General features: G+C 40.3%; 1 protein-coding gene across 17 annotated transcripts in view; it reads right to left on the bottom strand.

The window, feature by feature from the left end:
• LOC140484688 (disks large homolog 5-like) overlaps positions 1–16,430 on the bottom strand; it is a 218,127-nt gene that overhangs the window by 59,511 nt on the left and 142,186 nt on the right. For all 17 annotated transcript variants that reach the window (XM_072583361.1, XM_072583358.1, XM_072583357.1 and 14 more), the window contains 5 exons: positions 8,724–8,856; positions 4,081–4,208; positions 3,760–3,935; positions 2,663–2,766; positions 1,694–1,786 (listed from right to left, as the gene is read on the bottom strand). In XM_072583361.1, coding sequence (XP_072439462.1) covers positions 1,694–1,786; positions 2,663–2,766; positions 3,760–3,935; positions 4,081–4,208; positions 8,724–8,856 — 634 coding nt within the window. The remainder of the gene's footprint in view (positions 1–1,693; positions 1,787–2,662; positions 2,767–3,759; positions 3,936–4,080; positions 4,209–8,723; positions 8,857–16,430) is intronic.

Below are 16,430 nucleotides of genomic sequence, written 5' to 3' on the forward strand. Positions count from 1 at the left end.
ATGGATGGTCTATTCCCAAAGGTAATATAACAAATAGATAAGAGATCAGGATTCTCTATTGTTTTCTCTGGAAAACTATTAAACTGAAGGTGTAATCTTGTGATCTAGTCTTGTGAATAGATCACCTTATACTAAAATGGAAGAAGGGAGAACGTAATGGTTATTGGAGCAGACAACTAAGATGCTTGGGTTATGGAATTAGATGCCTCCCATTGTGTCTTTCTGCATCTAATTACAAACAACTGATGTGCTAAATGGGCACTTTGGCAGAGGAGATAAATTTGCTTAAGTTTCCTCAGTACAAGGTAATAACAGCATTCCAAAACTAGAAGTAGAGAAGGTTCACTCGGTTGATCCTTGGTATGGAGGGATTCTCTTATCATAAGAGGTTGAGTAGGTTGGGCTTGCACTCATTTGAGCTTATAAAAATGAGAGGAGATAATATTGAAACATCGAACATCCTTAGAGGGTTCAACAGGACAGGTGTGGAGAGGTTGTTTCCCCCTCATGGACTGTCTGGAACCATGGGGCATAATCTCAGAGTAAGGGATCACCTATCTAAGGCAGCGATGAGGATGAATTTCTCAGAGAGTAGAGAAACTGTGGAATTCTACACCAAAGAAGGCTGTTGAGTCTGGGTTATTACATTTTAATCAGTAAGGGAATTGAAGGCAATTGCGTTAAGGCAGAATGGTTGAGTTGAGGATCAACAGATCAGCCATGATCTCATTGAATGGCAGAACTACTTCTAAGTGTAATAGCTCTAATTGACCTTTTTCCTGATTTCATTTTCTGTGCAGATCTACGCTGTAAAGAACCCTTTTTAGGAAATCTGTTCATGGGATGTGGGTGTCATTGGATATGTCAGCATTTATTGCTCATATGTAATTGTCCTTAATAAGGTGGTGGTCAGCCACCCTCTTTAACACTGGCTGTCCATGGCTGGTTAGGTATACCCACATATCCATTATGGCTGTCAAAAATTGTACTTTGTTCAGAGGCTGAGGTGCACTGCATCTTTACTCGCTGAAAAAGAGGGGCTTATTCAGGCGGTTACAGATGCAAGCTCGTTCCTAGACTTTCAATTTTATAGACTGAATTTAGAGATTCAGGTGGTCATCTTGTTTTTAAAAAAAAGCATACTACATTTTATAAAGAGTCATTTCTATTGCATTCTTAGAACACTTGAGATTTAAAACATCATTAACCAATTCTTTTAGCAACATTGAGCTGGTTTGATAGTTATTTCTGCAGAAGCATGCTACACAAGTGACTGAACCGAATCCAGGAAGGTCTCATGTAAAGTTGTGGTTGAATTGTTAAAATTTGGGATCTTGAATGCAACAACTTTATGGGAAACAACTTTAAATGAAGCATTGCTGCCCATTACAGTCAATGTTAAAATCAGAGCTAGATAGCTGCACACATTTTTATTTGGAAGAAACAATGTTTAGATTGAAATACTGCAGGACTGCATATTTCTTGCTGAAATCACTTGCAACTTACAATAGATTCAACGTTTTCAAGGAGTCATATATAGTTCTTAGGGCTAAAGGGATCAAAGGGTATGGGAAGAAAGAGAGAAAAGGGTACTGAGTTGGATTATCAAGTGATCACATTGAAGAGAGAAGTAGACTCCAAGGTCTGAATGGCTTATTACTGCTCCTTTTCTCTATGTTTCTCTCAACCATACCTTCATCAGTGAAAGACTGACAGAATCCCTGCAATTTCGCAACAAAGCTTCACATTCTGTCAGTGACTTGTTTTCTAGTGCAATACCATTTATCTGTGAAAGAGAAAGACTAATTAACAATCAAGTACATCAATACTAACTCTAAGAGTTCAAGTGTAACTTTCGCTGTTTCATAAAAATTAAGTTAATAGGTTCTGCTTTTTTTTTCTTTATAATTAATCTGCTTACCTCTACAACATCCACATTGTATTAAGTCTCCTTTTAGCATTTTTTTTTACAATAAAGCTATGTTAGCTGTGTTTTTAATTAATTCATGGCATGTGGGCATTACTGGTTAGGCCAGCATTTATGGCCCATGCACAGGTGTCTTCGAGGTGAGCTGCCTTTGATGGTGACCTGCCTTCTTGAAACACTGCAGTCCATTTGGCATAGGAACCCCCTACTGTGTTGTTAGGGACAGTGTTCCAGGAGTTTGACCTTGTGACACTGAAGGAATGGTGATGTAGTTTCCAATCAGCATGGTGAGTGGATGGAGCAGATTTTGCAGGTGGTGTTCCTATCAGATCTTTCTTTGCATTTCAATCACTCAAAGTCATTTCTGCTAATGCCTTTTCTAAAACATCTATTCTAAAACTGGTCTTACTATTGTGTCCCCTACAGTGCTCATCAATAATCATCCTACATTGACAAAATCCCGAGTATGAGAAATGTTCACACAAACCTTTGACTAATGCAAATGTTTCATGTTACTTACACGATAATTACCTGTTGCTGCAAGCATCTTTGTATGCCTTAACCTAATTTAAAGGGTGACTAGCTTCACTTGCTACCTTCTACAGTAGTGCTTAAGAAATCGGAAACTTTGGGACATGGGGGACACTGATTGGTACAGTATGTTGCACGCTAACAAGTTGCTTTGCCAGGGGGAAGATTTGCCATGTAGTTTAGTTGTAAATTCAGATCACTAACTGTAATCAGTCTGTCTCCCACCGTTAAGGATCCTTCCCTTGCAGCAGAACTGCCAGGAACAATAGTAGCTACATACACTCCAGTCTCCAAGCTGATTCCAATGTCTGCAAAAGATAGAAACACAAAATGGGTACAGCAGAGGCTACTTACCCTACAAACATCAACATTTGTACTTTAAATACTGTCAAATATGGTTGACAAGTAAACTAATTTTCCTGTATACAAGAGGCCACTGAACTCTATTTATCTTCATAGGTCATTAGGCAGATGCTATGTTGACTTATGGGCCTTGTAAAATAAAACTCAATGTTCTCATTAATTTCCCAGGACTGCAGGTTGTGAATCTAAAGATCTAGGTATACTGATTCAGTATTTTTCCAACAGCACTTCCCAACTTTTCAGTCCAAAAACTTCAAACAGGACAACGCTGCAAGTAAAAAATAGAAATGTAAACAGAACAGTTACTAAAGATTTTAACACCAGATTGTCAAGAATCATGGTCCTGAAAAGGATTAGCACCTATAATTTTGCCATAAGGTTTAGCTTGTTGGAAGTGTAGTTGGAACATTAATTGTGTGCTATTAGATGTTTAAAGATTCTATAATATGGTAGGATTATATCATAATAGAACCTAAGTACTGAGACATGCAGGCTAAACATGTCCCTGTACAACAAGCTAATGGACTAAAACCCTTAGGTCTCACTTATACGGTGCATCCTCAATGCAGAAGTTTACAATTCCTAGATTCATCATATTTATTTCTCTTAGAACTGTGGCTATAAATGAACATACCTTTGGTTTTCCTCATTACTAATTTCTGACTATTTAACATGCCTCAAGGTCAATGACAAATATGACCTTATTATAAAAGTAAATAACATGAATAACCCATTGGACATTACACAGCAGTGGAGATGCATCATGGGGGTTGAACAAAATAATAGTTTCAAGTAATTTGTCATAAATTTCATTTGCATTTATTCCAATTACAGTTAGATCAGCTATCTGGATGAGCAGTTAATTAGCAACTGACGTGAATTAGAGTCTTCTGGAATTGGAAATTGAGTTGGATACAGATGTTAGAATTTAAAATTACCTTTGTGACCCACAAGGTTGATATGAACTGGAGTTATCGCCCTGCCTCCCAGAGACTTTCTTCTTCGAACTATGATATTAATTACCCCTCCACCATTCAGTACAGCTTTAATGACATGCTTCCTGTCCTTGTTGGTAAGATCTACATCATTTATCCTGAGTAAGCAATCGTTCACCCTAGAATAGAAATAAAGGTGCACGATAAACAGAATCGTGGAAGACGATTTTTGTATCATTTGAAAGAACCTTTCTGTTGGAAAATAATTTTCATACAAAATGATATCTTTCAGTTGCAGGAAAGTGAGAAATTAGCTAGGCTTACCTTAACCTTCCATCTGCAACACTTCCTTTATCTACCTTTATAACGAATATCCCAGAGTCTCCAGGTAGATAAGGCTCATCAGCCCCTCCTGCGACGTCAAAACCTAATGCCTTCAAGTCCATGTCATCCTACATCAAAAAAAACACTGCAGTTTACGCCACAGGACCTTGAGTTTACAACTGCAGGATAAGCAATGGCAGATTCTTCAATATAAAGATTTGTCAAAGCACACAGAATACCTCCTTTACCAATATAGTGTACAATGCATGTGTGCACAGAGAATTAATGGCAGACCCAAATGATACTGGCAGCTCTCATGTTGCGGGGTCGTGAAGTTTCTGTTGGGAATGTACTATAGGCCCTCTAACAGTCCAATGGAAATAGAAGAGCAGTTATGTGGGCAAATTTCAGAGAAGTGTATTTCAGAGAAATTAATAGGGTAGTGATTTCAAGTTATCCACTATTAACTGGCGTATAGTATGAAATGCTTCATGAGTGCAAAATTCTTGAAATGCATCCAGAAGAGCTTTCTCAACGTGTACATAAAAAGCCCAATAAGAAATGGGCAGTCCTTAATTTTAGGTAATAAAGCTAGGCAAGTGATTGAATTAGCACTGGGAAATATTTTACAGAAAAATGATCATAACTCTGTTAGATTCAAGATTGTTATGGAAAAGAATAAGGATGGGCCTGAAATCAAGGTCCTAAACCAGGGCAAAGCCAATTTTAATAAAATCAGGTATGGTTTGGCCAGAGTGGATTGGGAGAAGATATTTTCTAGGTAAATTTGTGATGGAGCAATGTGACACGTTCACAAAGGAAACAGGTAGCTTACAGGCCAACGTGTTCCAATGCAGATAAGGATTGGACAAACAAATCCATGAACCCTGGATATCAAGGGACATACAAGACTGGATAAGGAGAACAAGACAGGTTTATGGTCGATATAGTAGAAGCCCTAGAGGAATATAGAATACAGAAGGGGTAATTTAGAGTAATAGAATCATAGAAATGTACAGCATGGAAACAGACCCTTCGGTCCAACCCAACCATGCCGACAAGATATGCCAACCCAATCTAGTTCCCACTTGCCAGCACCCAGTCCATATCCCTCCAAACCCTTTCTTTTCATATACCCATCCAAATGCCTCTTAAATGTTGCAATTGTACCAGCCTCCACCACTTCCTCTGGCAGCTCATTCCATACACGTGCCACCCTCAGCGAGAAAAAGTTGCCCCTTAGGTCTCTTTTATATCTTTCCCCTCTCACCCTAAACCTATGCCCTCTAGTTCTGGACTACCCCACCCCAGGGAAAAGACCTTGCCTATTTATCCTATCCATGTTCCTCAGAATTTTGGAAACCTCTATAAACTCACCCCTCAGCCTCCAATGCTCCAGGGAGAACAGCCCCAGCCTGTTCAGCCTCTCCCTATAGCTCAAAACCTCCAACCCTAGCAACATCATTGTAAATCTTTTCTGAACCCTTTCAAGTTTCACAATATCCTTCCAATAGGAAGGGGACCAGAATTGCACGCAATATTCCAACAGTGGCCTAATCAATGTCCTGTACAGCCGTAACAGGACCTCCCAACTCCTGTACTCAATACTCTGACTGATAAAGGAAAGCATACCAAATGCCTCCTTCATTACCCTATCTACCTGCAACTCCACTTTCAAGGAGCTATGATCCTGCACTCCAAGGTCTCTTTGTTCAGCAACACTCCCGAGGACTTTACCATTAAGTGTAGAAGTCTTGCTAAGATTTGTTTTCCCAAAATGCAGCACCTCGCATTTATCTGAATTAAACTCCATCTGCCACTTTTCAGCCCATTGGCCCATCTGATCAAAAGCCTGTTGTAATTTGAGGTAACCCTCTTCGCTGTCCTCTACACGTCCAATTTTGGTGTCATCTGCAAACTTACTAACTGTACCTCTTACATTCACATCCAAATCATTTATATAAATGACGAAAAGTAGTGGACCCAACACCAATCCTTGTGGCACTCCACTGGTTACAGGCCTCCAGTCTGAAAAACAACCCTTCATCACCACCCTCTGTCTTCTACCTTTGAGCTAGTTCTATACCCGAATGGCTAGTCCTCCCTGTATTACATGAGATCTAACCTTGCTAATCAGTCTCCCATGGGGAACCTTGTCGAACGCCTTATTGAAATCCATATAGATTACATCTACAGTTCTGCCCTCATCAATCCTCTTTGTTACTTCTTCAAAGAAACTCAATCAAGTCTGTGAGACATGATTCCCCACACACAAAGCCATTAAAAAGGAAATGAGGGCAAAAAGGGGACATGAAAGAATGACAAATAAAAGCAAATAAAAGCTTTGACAAAGGGTCAGTTAGACTCGAAATATCAGCTCTTTTTTCTCTTTACAGATGTTGCCAGACCTGCTGAGATTTTCCAGCATTTTCTCTTTTGGTTGATGAAAGAATGTCAGGTAAATTAAAAGAAAATACAAGTACATCAAGGGTAGGATGCCCAGGGAAAGAAAATGATCCATTAAAGATGACAGTAACAGTTTGTACGTGGAGCTGGAGCACACAGATAAGGTTCTAATTGAATACTTTGGGTCAGTGTTCACTCATGAGAGGGATAATATTGGTACAAAAAACAGAAAGTAGTTAACAGTGGGTTGCCAGTTATTCAAGAAAGGAGCAAGGTCTAATCTTAGTGGTGGATTAAGTACTGGAAACAATTTCAAAATTAATCTGCATTTGCAGAAGCAGGAATTAATCAAGAACAGTCATCATTATTTAGTTAATTGTGCCTGACCAACTTGATTGAATTTTTCAAAGAGGTGACCAGGTGTGTAGATGAGGACAATGCATTTGGTATAACCTACTCACCCTACTTACATGTACTCTGTAATTACATATAAAGCAATTCAAAATACAATAATCTATTATTCTCCTTTATCATGTAGAATGGTTATTACAAATTAAACTTTCATTTCTTCAAACTACATTCACATTTAGAGTGATATTATGTCTCCCAAACCAAACTCAGATTCTAAGCTCTTTGAAAGTCCACAAAATGCAATTAATTATAATTTATCATAAATTAATAAACCCAGAAGTGACATTTGAAGATGGTGCAGTGAGAAAAAGGAAAGATAAAGTAAAGACTCCTCCCTCAGATACAGGGAACCCCATTTAAAGTTGATTTTTAAAATTCACTCATGGAGCATGTTTTTGGCTGGCCAGCATTCACTGCCGATCCCTAATTACCTTTACACTGAGCAGCCTGCTAGGCCATTTCAGAGGGTAGTTGAGAGTCAACCATATTGTAGAGGGTCTGGAGTTACATCGACCAGACTGGGTAAAGATGGCAAATTTCCTTCCCTGAAGGGCATTAGTGAACTATATGATCTTTTCAGACAACCAATGGTTTCATTGTCATCAGTAGATTCCTCATTCCAAATTATTATTGAATTCAAATTCCACCATCTTCCGCAATGTGGTTTGACCCAGGTCCCCAGAACATTAGCCGAGTTTTTGAAATAATTGTCTTGCATTAATACCACTAGGCTATTGCATCCCCATTAACTTAAAGATTCACTTAAAATTGTCTTACTTTAACATTATCAATAAAATTGGGACAACATATTTGTTTACTGTTAAGAGTACCATTTGCTTCTTACGAAGCTCTTGTATGACCTCCCACATTCAGTTGGCCCTGGCCTTCAACTTGCTCCTATCCCTGTTCCTCACTCTCTGCCTAAACCCCATTCCCATCCTTCAAAATCTTTTCTTTAAAGTTCTTAAACTTTAATGACATGTTCTTTAAATCTTTCATATCAGCTTTCTCTGTTGCCTGCCGTTCCAAATTTGAATTGCAGTCCTGGGCTTCACCTGGTGGCAGATGTTGGGCAGTACAAGCAGTTCAGCCTGTATTGACCAGCTTCTGCCACCAGATGGGGACAGTCAATTAAAATTTAATCCAGTGAATTTAAGGTTTATTTATAGTCATTACAATTATATTGTATGTTTTCCATATTCTAAAATTTATTTTAATGTAAATGTTATTTTATTTAAGAATGTTGGCATTTAGAAATGAACACCATTTCAACATAATGTTTAAAGTTGTTTTTTGCTGAGTAAATTCTGCAAGCATCTAACTAGTAGAAAGCGAAGATTAGATTAGATTTCTTACAGTATGGAAAGAGGCCCATCGGCCCAACAAGTTCACAACGACCCCCTAAAGACTAACCCACCCAGACCTATTCCCCCCACACCCGCCCCCAAACTAACGGATCAGAGTTGAACAGTGTGGTGCTGGAAAAGCACAGGCGGTCAGGCATCATCCGAGGAGCAGGGGAGTTGATGTTTTGAGCAGAAGCTCTTCATCAAGAATGTTCCAAATCAGGAAAAATTATGAGAGCAAAAAATGAGCAAACAAATCTAACTAGCTTTAACATTGATTGCTGTAGAAATTAATCCTTTACTTTAAATTGCAAGTTTCAAGAACATAACCAAAACATTCAGCAAGGACTTCCAGTCTGTTGTTAAAGTATGCACAGTTTCACTTTCTATAACGTGTTACAATTCCATTGTTGGACTGATTTTTTTTTGAGCAAAGAAACAAAAATGTCACAGTGGTGAATGCCTGATGTTTATACATACCCTGTCCTTTGCAAATTCAACTACTTCAGTCTCCCATTCAAGGGAATCAGTGTCAATGGCTGAATCATGTGAATTATGAGCCATAAGCTGCCGAATCCGGGCCTCTTTCTCCAGCTGGTTTTCCATTCTCTCTCTTAAAAAGGGAAAAGTTAAAAAAAAACTCATCACAGGTTCAATAAATTAAAATGGAATTAAAAAGACAATTTATCTTGTCACTGTTTCAGTTCTGTGTTGCAGACTTGTACATCTGATTTGGAACTTTCATTTTAAATCATGATGTATGTAAAATAACTACAATTTCTGATGTCAAATACAATTCACCCCACTTGGAATCTGAACACTGGAAACAATGCAAGGGCTGAGAGCAGCAAGACATTGCAAACAGCGTGCAGGTGAGTTTTGGATTACTACTGTTACTCTGTGGATTAACTAAGTTCTGAGAAAAAGGACAGTGTGACAGGACAGAAAAATAGGTGATCGAGTGGTTGGTGAATATTTTTCTTGTTTCTTCATTAGTAATTGCAAGAAGCTACTGGTAAGGTATATGAACATTACTTGCAATGTACATTAACTATAAGTTAAGGACAATAAATTAAGTAACACATACAAAAGACTGCAGGACAAGTGTGGGAGCTGATGGATGTCATCATAATCCAGGACAACAACAATAAGAATCTGCAGCTCAGGGGCTTCAGCTAAGGGTTGATGAGTTGGAGGTTAAGTTGTAAACATTTTGATGCATCAGGGAAAGGAAAAGGTCCTTGAACATTGTTCCAGAAGGCAGTCCCACTCATGAGAATAACATCTCCTGATTGCGCCTGTGGTCAGGAGAAAAGGGTGTGCCTGCATGTGAGGAAAGGAGGGGACCAAGAAAGCATCTCAGACGTTACATTTTTCCAACATTCTCCTGCAAAATGGATGAGGCAATTGACTATGTCACTATGGTGTAAGCAGGCATTTAAATGGAGAATAGTTATAGTAGGAAACATTACAGTTTGGGGGATAGACTTAATTCTCTGCAGTCAAGGACATGTGGCCAGAAGGCTGCGTTGTCTACCTGGAGTCATTATTCATGAGTATCAGAGCTGGTGAGGGCCCTCCTTTCGAAGGTGGAAAGATCCAGTTGCTGTGACCTATGAGAGGATCAGTGACGTGGATGGAAAGAGGTTCTGCTTCGGTATTATGAGCAGACGGGGCTAAATTAAAAATAAAAACCTTAAAAGGTAACAATCTCTAGATTGTTATCTGAACCATGAGAAAATTGGCACAATGTAAAAAGGTTGAGAAAGATGAATATGTCTCTCAGACTAGTGTGGAAGAAATGTCTCATTCATGGGGCACTAGCGTTAATACTGGGTAAGTGCGAGCTCCATCATTAGATCAGACTTCACCTGAGCCACATTACAACTAGTGTTCCGGTGAGATAGATAATTAGTATAGTGGAGATGACTTTAAACTAAATGGTGTTGGTGGGGACCATGTGTACACAGATGTGGTCAATAAAATGGAGACAATGTGGTAATAGTACAGTATAACAATTTGGGTGATGACATGCAGAATGTGACAGGTCAGGACAAAGATTAAAACTGAGGAGCCTACCAGCAGATCAGGCTGAATGCACATAGCATTTGCAACAAGATGGATGAATAGGTAGACAGATATAAATAATGAAGGGCTGATGAAGGACTTTTGTCTGAAACGTCGATTTTCTTGCTCCTCGGATGCTGCCTGACCTGCTGTGCTTTTCCAGCACCACTCTAATCTAGATTCTGATCTCCACCATCTGCAGTCCTCACTTTTGCCTAGATATAAATAAATATCTATGACCTGATAATCATCACAAAGACATGGTGGTAGGGTAATGAAGGCTGGGAACTAAATATAATTTGGTATTTAACATGTTGAACAGACAGGAAGCTAGGAAATGGTGGTGAGATAGTTCTTTGAATGAAAGATTATTAGTAGCTTAGTAAAGTAGCGAGAGCTGTCCTCAGCTCAAAAGAACAAGAGTTAATATCAGCTTGTATAGAAATAAGAAATAAGTTCACCTGCTATGCACTAACAGTAATTACACTATAGGATAGGGTACCAGGGAAGAAATATATGGGCAGGTAAGAAATAGACAATAATTATGTATATCTTTAATCTACATGCAGATTGGGAAAATCAACTTGGCAAATGAGTTGAAAGAGTGTACTCAGAATAATCTCTTAGAGCTGTATGTTCTAGAGTAAACTCGAGAGCAGATTATTCTTGGCCTGCGATGAACAATAAGACACGATAATTCAATAATCCCACAATAATTCAGCCCCTAGGAAATGGCAATAATATAATGTCATGCGTGATTTAAAGGAGGTGAAATAGAAGTCAAAGACTAGTCTTTTCAACATAAATACAAGTAACTAGAAGGATGTGAAGGCTGAGTCAACTAAATTTGACTGGAGAATGAGATTAAATAATCATTAGCAGTTGAATAAGGAAGTTATGGATAATATCTAATACAAGGAAACACTGGACAACTCTGCAAAGATTCGTGGTAAATCAGAAAATTGGTCAGATTCTAAGGACTAGCAAAGAATAACTAAACAAAGAACAAAAGGAAGTAGGATATGAGCTAGTAATTGAAAAGCAGACAGGACTGCTTTTTGTCATTTATATAAATGATTTGGATGTGAATATAGGAGATATAGTTAGTAAGTTTGCAGATCACACCAAAATTGCAGGTGTGGTGCACAGCAAAAAAGGTCCCATCAGAGTACAACAGGATCTTGACCAGATGGGCCAATGGGATGAGGAGTGGCAGATGGAGTTTAATTTAGATAAATGCAAGGTGTTGCATTTGGGAAAAGCAAATCAGAGCAAGACTTATACATGTAATGGTAAGACCCTGGGAGTGTTGCTGAACAGAGACCTTGGAGTGCAGGTTCATCGTTCCTTGATAGAAGAGTTGCATGTAGACAGGATAATGAAGGAGGCATTTGGTATGCTTTCTTTTCTTAATCAGACATTTGGGTATAGGAGTTGGGAGGACATGTAGCGATTGTACAGGGTGTCGGTTAGACCACTTTGGGAATATTGCATGGAATTCTGGTCTCCTCCTATTGGAAGAATGTTGTGAAACTTGAGAGGGTTCAGAAAAGAATTACAAGGATGTTGCCAGGGTTGGAGGATTTGAGTGATTGTGAGAGGCTGAATAAGCTGGGGCTGTTTTCCCTGGAGCATTGGAGGCCGAGGGGTGACCTCATAGAAGTTTATAAAATGAGAGGCATGGATAGGGTAAATAGATAAGGTCTTTTCCTGGGCTGGGTGAGTCCAGAACTAGAGGGCATAGGTTTAGGGTGAGAAGGGCAAGATATGAAAACGACCTAAGGAGCAACTTTTTTTCACACAGAGGGTGGTGTACGTATGGAATGTGCTGCCAGAGGAAGTGGTGGAGGCTGGTACAATTACAACATTTAGAAGGCATCTGGATGGGTATATGAATAGGAAAGGTTTAGAGGGATATGTGCCAGCTGCTTGGCAAATGAGACTAGGTTAGGTTAGGATATCTGGTCGACATGGATGAGTTGGACCGAAGGGTCTGTTTCCAAGCTGTATACCTCGATGATTCTATGACTGAATATTTACATAGGAAAACAGTGTTGCTTGAGTAAAGCTACTGTTGATTCTCAAGAGTGATCTGGGGAATTGGTAAAAGAAAACAAGGAGATTGACGAGGCACTAAACAGGAATTTTGAGCCAGTCTTCATTGTTGGAGACTTGCAAAACTTCCAAAGATCTTTGAAAATCAAACTGTGCAAGGATAGGAAATAAAATCTGTCATCACCAGAGTAAAATAGAAGTCTTTTTTTATTCATTTGTGGGATGTTGGCATCACTGGCTGGCCAGCTTTCTTGCTGTTCCCCAGTTACCCTCGAGAGTGTGGTGGTGAGCTGCCCTCTTGAACCACTGCAGTCCACGAGCTATGGATTAGCCCACAATGCCATTAGGGAGGGTACGCCAGGATTTTGACCCAGTGACAGTGAAGGAACAGCAATATATCTCCAAATAAGGATGAGTGTGGCTTGGAGAGGAACTTGAAAGTGGTATTACCATGTATCTGCTTTTTTAAAAAATATATATTTATTGAAAAATGTTTACTTTTTTACAAACAAAGAAAAGCTATAAAAGTACAAAAATGCAGAAAAGTAGAAATAATAGTGCTTATTATATGATAGTAATGTTAATAATAAACAGCCTACTAATCTTCGACATACAATCGTCTCTTTCTTAATCAACTTAACCCAAGTTAAAATAACCTCAAATTAAATAAAATAGTATTAAATTAAATTACAATCCAATAAAATTAAATTACACTACACTCTACTCCACTCAGCACACCTCCACCGGAGCAACAGTGATTGTACTGTATTTAGTAGACCCCCCCCCCCCCTCCCCGGAATCTCTATGCACAGCCCTCATAGCTACATAAAGGCCCTAATCAATACCGCTCATAGCTCCTTGTCTATGGAGTTTAGAAATGGCTGCCATGTCTCATGAAATCACACTGTTCCATGGTGCAACCTACTCATCAAATAATCTTGGGAACGTGCCAGACCGGGAAAAGCACATCAGGTCTGGCAGGTCGACACAAGACCTGGAGGCTTTTCTGATAGCCAATTCATTAAAACTTTGTGCAAGAATGTTAAATAACCTCTTTCCCATGCTCACCCAGAGAGGGCAGATTCGGTAATCCCAAAAGGAGGGATACTGGATCAGTCTTTACTTCAATCCCCAGGATCCTCTCCAGCCCATTCACTATAGCACCCCAATATCTGTGAATCTTGTAGCAGGCCCAAAAGCAATGTGTGAGGGTGCATATGCTGACTTTACATCTGGGACATTCCAGAGAAGGTCCTTTCTTAAACTTTGCTAACCTCTCTGGTGTCATATGGGCCCTGTGAAGGAACTTCAATTGCATAGCTTGTGTTTTATTGCAGATTGGACCTTTTTTTTACATTTCCCCCATATATCCTTCCATGTTTCTGATGAGATTTCTTCCCCTAACTCCTGATTCCAGATCTCATGGAGTCTCTTCATATCAACCAAGGCACTCCCCCTCTGCAGATGGTGTCTGGTACTAACCGAGAGTGCTCCCATATTGGAGCACTCTTCTCTCTTGATCTGACTTGTAGGGCTGAGCCAAGAGCGTGGTCTTCTTCTGTATATAATCCCTAATCTGGAAGTACTGGAAATGGTCCCTATTAGAAATCCCATATTTCTGACTTAAGTGGTTGAAAGACATCAAGTTCCACACTGTAAGTAATCTAATCTAATCTAATCTTTTCCTCTAATAAATCTCCCAAACAGGAGATGCTCTAAGGCCAGAGACCATTGACCACGGTCTAAATCCTGAGGCTCCCACTAATGGGGTGAATGGCAAAGCCTCAAGTAAATCGCCCTCCCCCTGCCACATTGTCCTTCATGTTTTCACCGTATTTAAAATAATGGGGCTCTCAGTGCTCAGCCACAGATCTCATCTTGCCCATAAATAGTAAGTTGATGAGGGAACATCTCATCTGCGATGCCTCAATAGCAAGACATATCGGTTAGGCAAAAGTGAGGACTGCTGATGCTGGAGATCAGAGTCAAGATTAGAGTGGTGCTGGAAAAGCACAGCAGGTCTGGCAGCATCCGAGGAGCAGGAAAATCGACATTTCCTGATGAAGGGCTTCTGCCCGAAACGTCGATTTTTCTGCTCCTTGGATGCTGCCCGATGTGCTGTGATTTTTCCAGCACCACTCTAATCTTGACGCTGAGCAAGCCATATCGACCTACAGCCCTTATGCGCCCAGTCATCTATATATGACAACAGGCACCTATTTGGTATCTCTTCAAATCTGAGAGGTCCGCCAATGGCTCAATTACGCAGGTAAATAGCAGCAGCGGGAGAGAACACCTCTGTTGGCAGCCTTTCCCGACACTGAAATTGCTCACTTTGACACCATTCATGATAACTGCTGCTTTAGGGTGTCTATAGAACACTGCCACCCACCTGGCGAAGGCCCCTCCACCCCCAACCAGCCCACCCAATCAAAAGCCTTTTCTGCATCCAGGGAGACCACCAACCCCAAAATCAATCTCTGGTGACATACTTTCACTATGTTCAGTACCCTCCTGATATTATTGGAAGAGCTGCAGCCCTTGATAAAACCGGTCTGGTCCTCTTTTACAATGATGGGTAGCACCGTCTCCAACCTCAGAGCCACCACCTTTGATAAAGTTTTGAAATCTACATTCAACAACAAGATAGGTCTGTATGACCTATCCTCAGGGTCTTTCCCTTTCTTTAAAATAAAAAAGATATTGGGTTCCCTATGACAGGGTAGAAGGCAGTCCTGGCTATACGAATGATTGTACATCTCCAGAAGTGGTTCAACTAACATGTGTATAAACGCCTTGTAAAACTCACTCGGGAACCCGTATCAAACAGGTGCCTTGCCACTTTGGAGCTGCCTTAACGCCTATTGCATTTCTTGTATCATCAGAGGTGCATTTAAGAAGGAGGCCTGATCCACATTTATACCAGGGAGGTCCAGGTTTTCGAAAAAGGGTTCCATTCTTGCTGCTCTAAACCCACAGCCCTCTGACCGGTATAATTCTGTATAAAATTCCTGAAACCTGGCATTAATCGTTTTCAGCTCGTGAGTGATGTTACCAGTTTTCTCCCTAATAGATGCAATAGACTGCAGAGCACTATTCTTCCTAGCCAGATAAGCAAGGTATCTACCTGGCTTATCCCCATATTGCTTTGCAAAGGAGACCCCTCTCTTCACTGCTTGTGTGAGCACTGAGACCAGAGCAGCCCAGAGAGACGTGACCCGTTGTAACTTAACCATGGATGGTCTGGTATAATATGTCGACTTGGCTGCCTTCAGCTGAGCCTCAAGCATCCACTTCTGCTCTCCTCTCTGCCTCCTTCTCGTTGTTGAGTATGAAATAATCAGACCCCTTAAGTATGCCTTGGTGGTCTCCCAGAGCCATATCCCAATTGATGTCCCAAAAAACCCTAAACTCCCTTGTAATGTACTGTACAAAGTTGCCGTCCTTCAACAGAAATGGATCCACGCGCCAGTGCCATGTGTCTGCCCCAACACCCTTGGTCTTAACAGTACACTGCCGCAGGGTCTGAAAAATTTATGTTCCCAATCGTGCAGGCCAACACCAAGTCCAAACAAACCAATAGAACAAAGAACATATCAATTCTTGTGTGGCACTTGTGTGGGTTGGAGTAAAAGGTAAAATCCATGCCATTAGCATAGACACTTCCATACATCCACTAGCCCCAACTCCTTGCACAGGTCCACTAACAGTCTAGACTGCAGAGGTGTATCCGACAGTCCCCTTGGCATCCTGTCTACTCTAGCGTCCATAAGACAATTAAAGTCTCCTCCTATAATCATACAGTGCACCCTAAGAGCCATTAATTTGGAGACTGCATCAACTAAAAATTTGAGAGGATGCGCCGGAGGACAGTAAACGTTTAGGTTGCCATACTCTTCTCCATGCACCAACAGACTTGAGAATGATGACCAGTCCATACTCATCCTTGATTTGATCTGTCATCTGAAATGGGAGGTTCCTTCGCACCAGTATGGCCACTCCTCTGCTTTTGGAGTTAAAGGAGGAGAAAAATACCTTGTTGTATCCCCCCTGTTGTAACTTTAG

The sequence above is a fragment of the Chiloscyllium punctatum genome, chromosome 13 (assembly GCF_047496795.1).
Source record: "Chiloscyllium punctatum isolate Juve2018m chromosome 13, sChiPun1.3, whole genome shotgun sequence".
Taxonomy (NCBI): domain Eukaryota; kingdom Metazoa; phylum Chordata; class Chondrichthyes; order Orectolobiformes; family Hemiscylliidae; genus Chiloscyllium; species Chiloscyllium punctatum.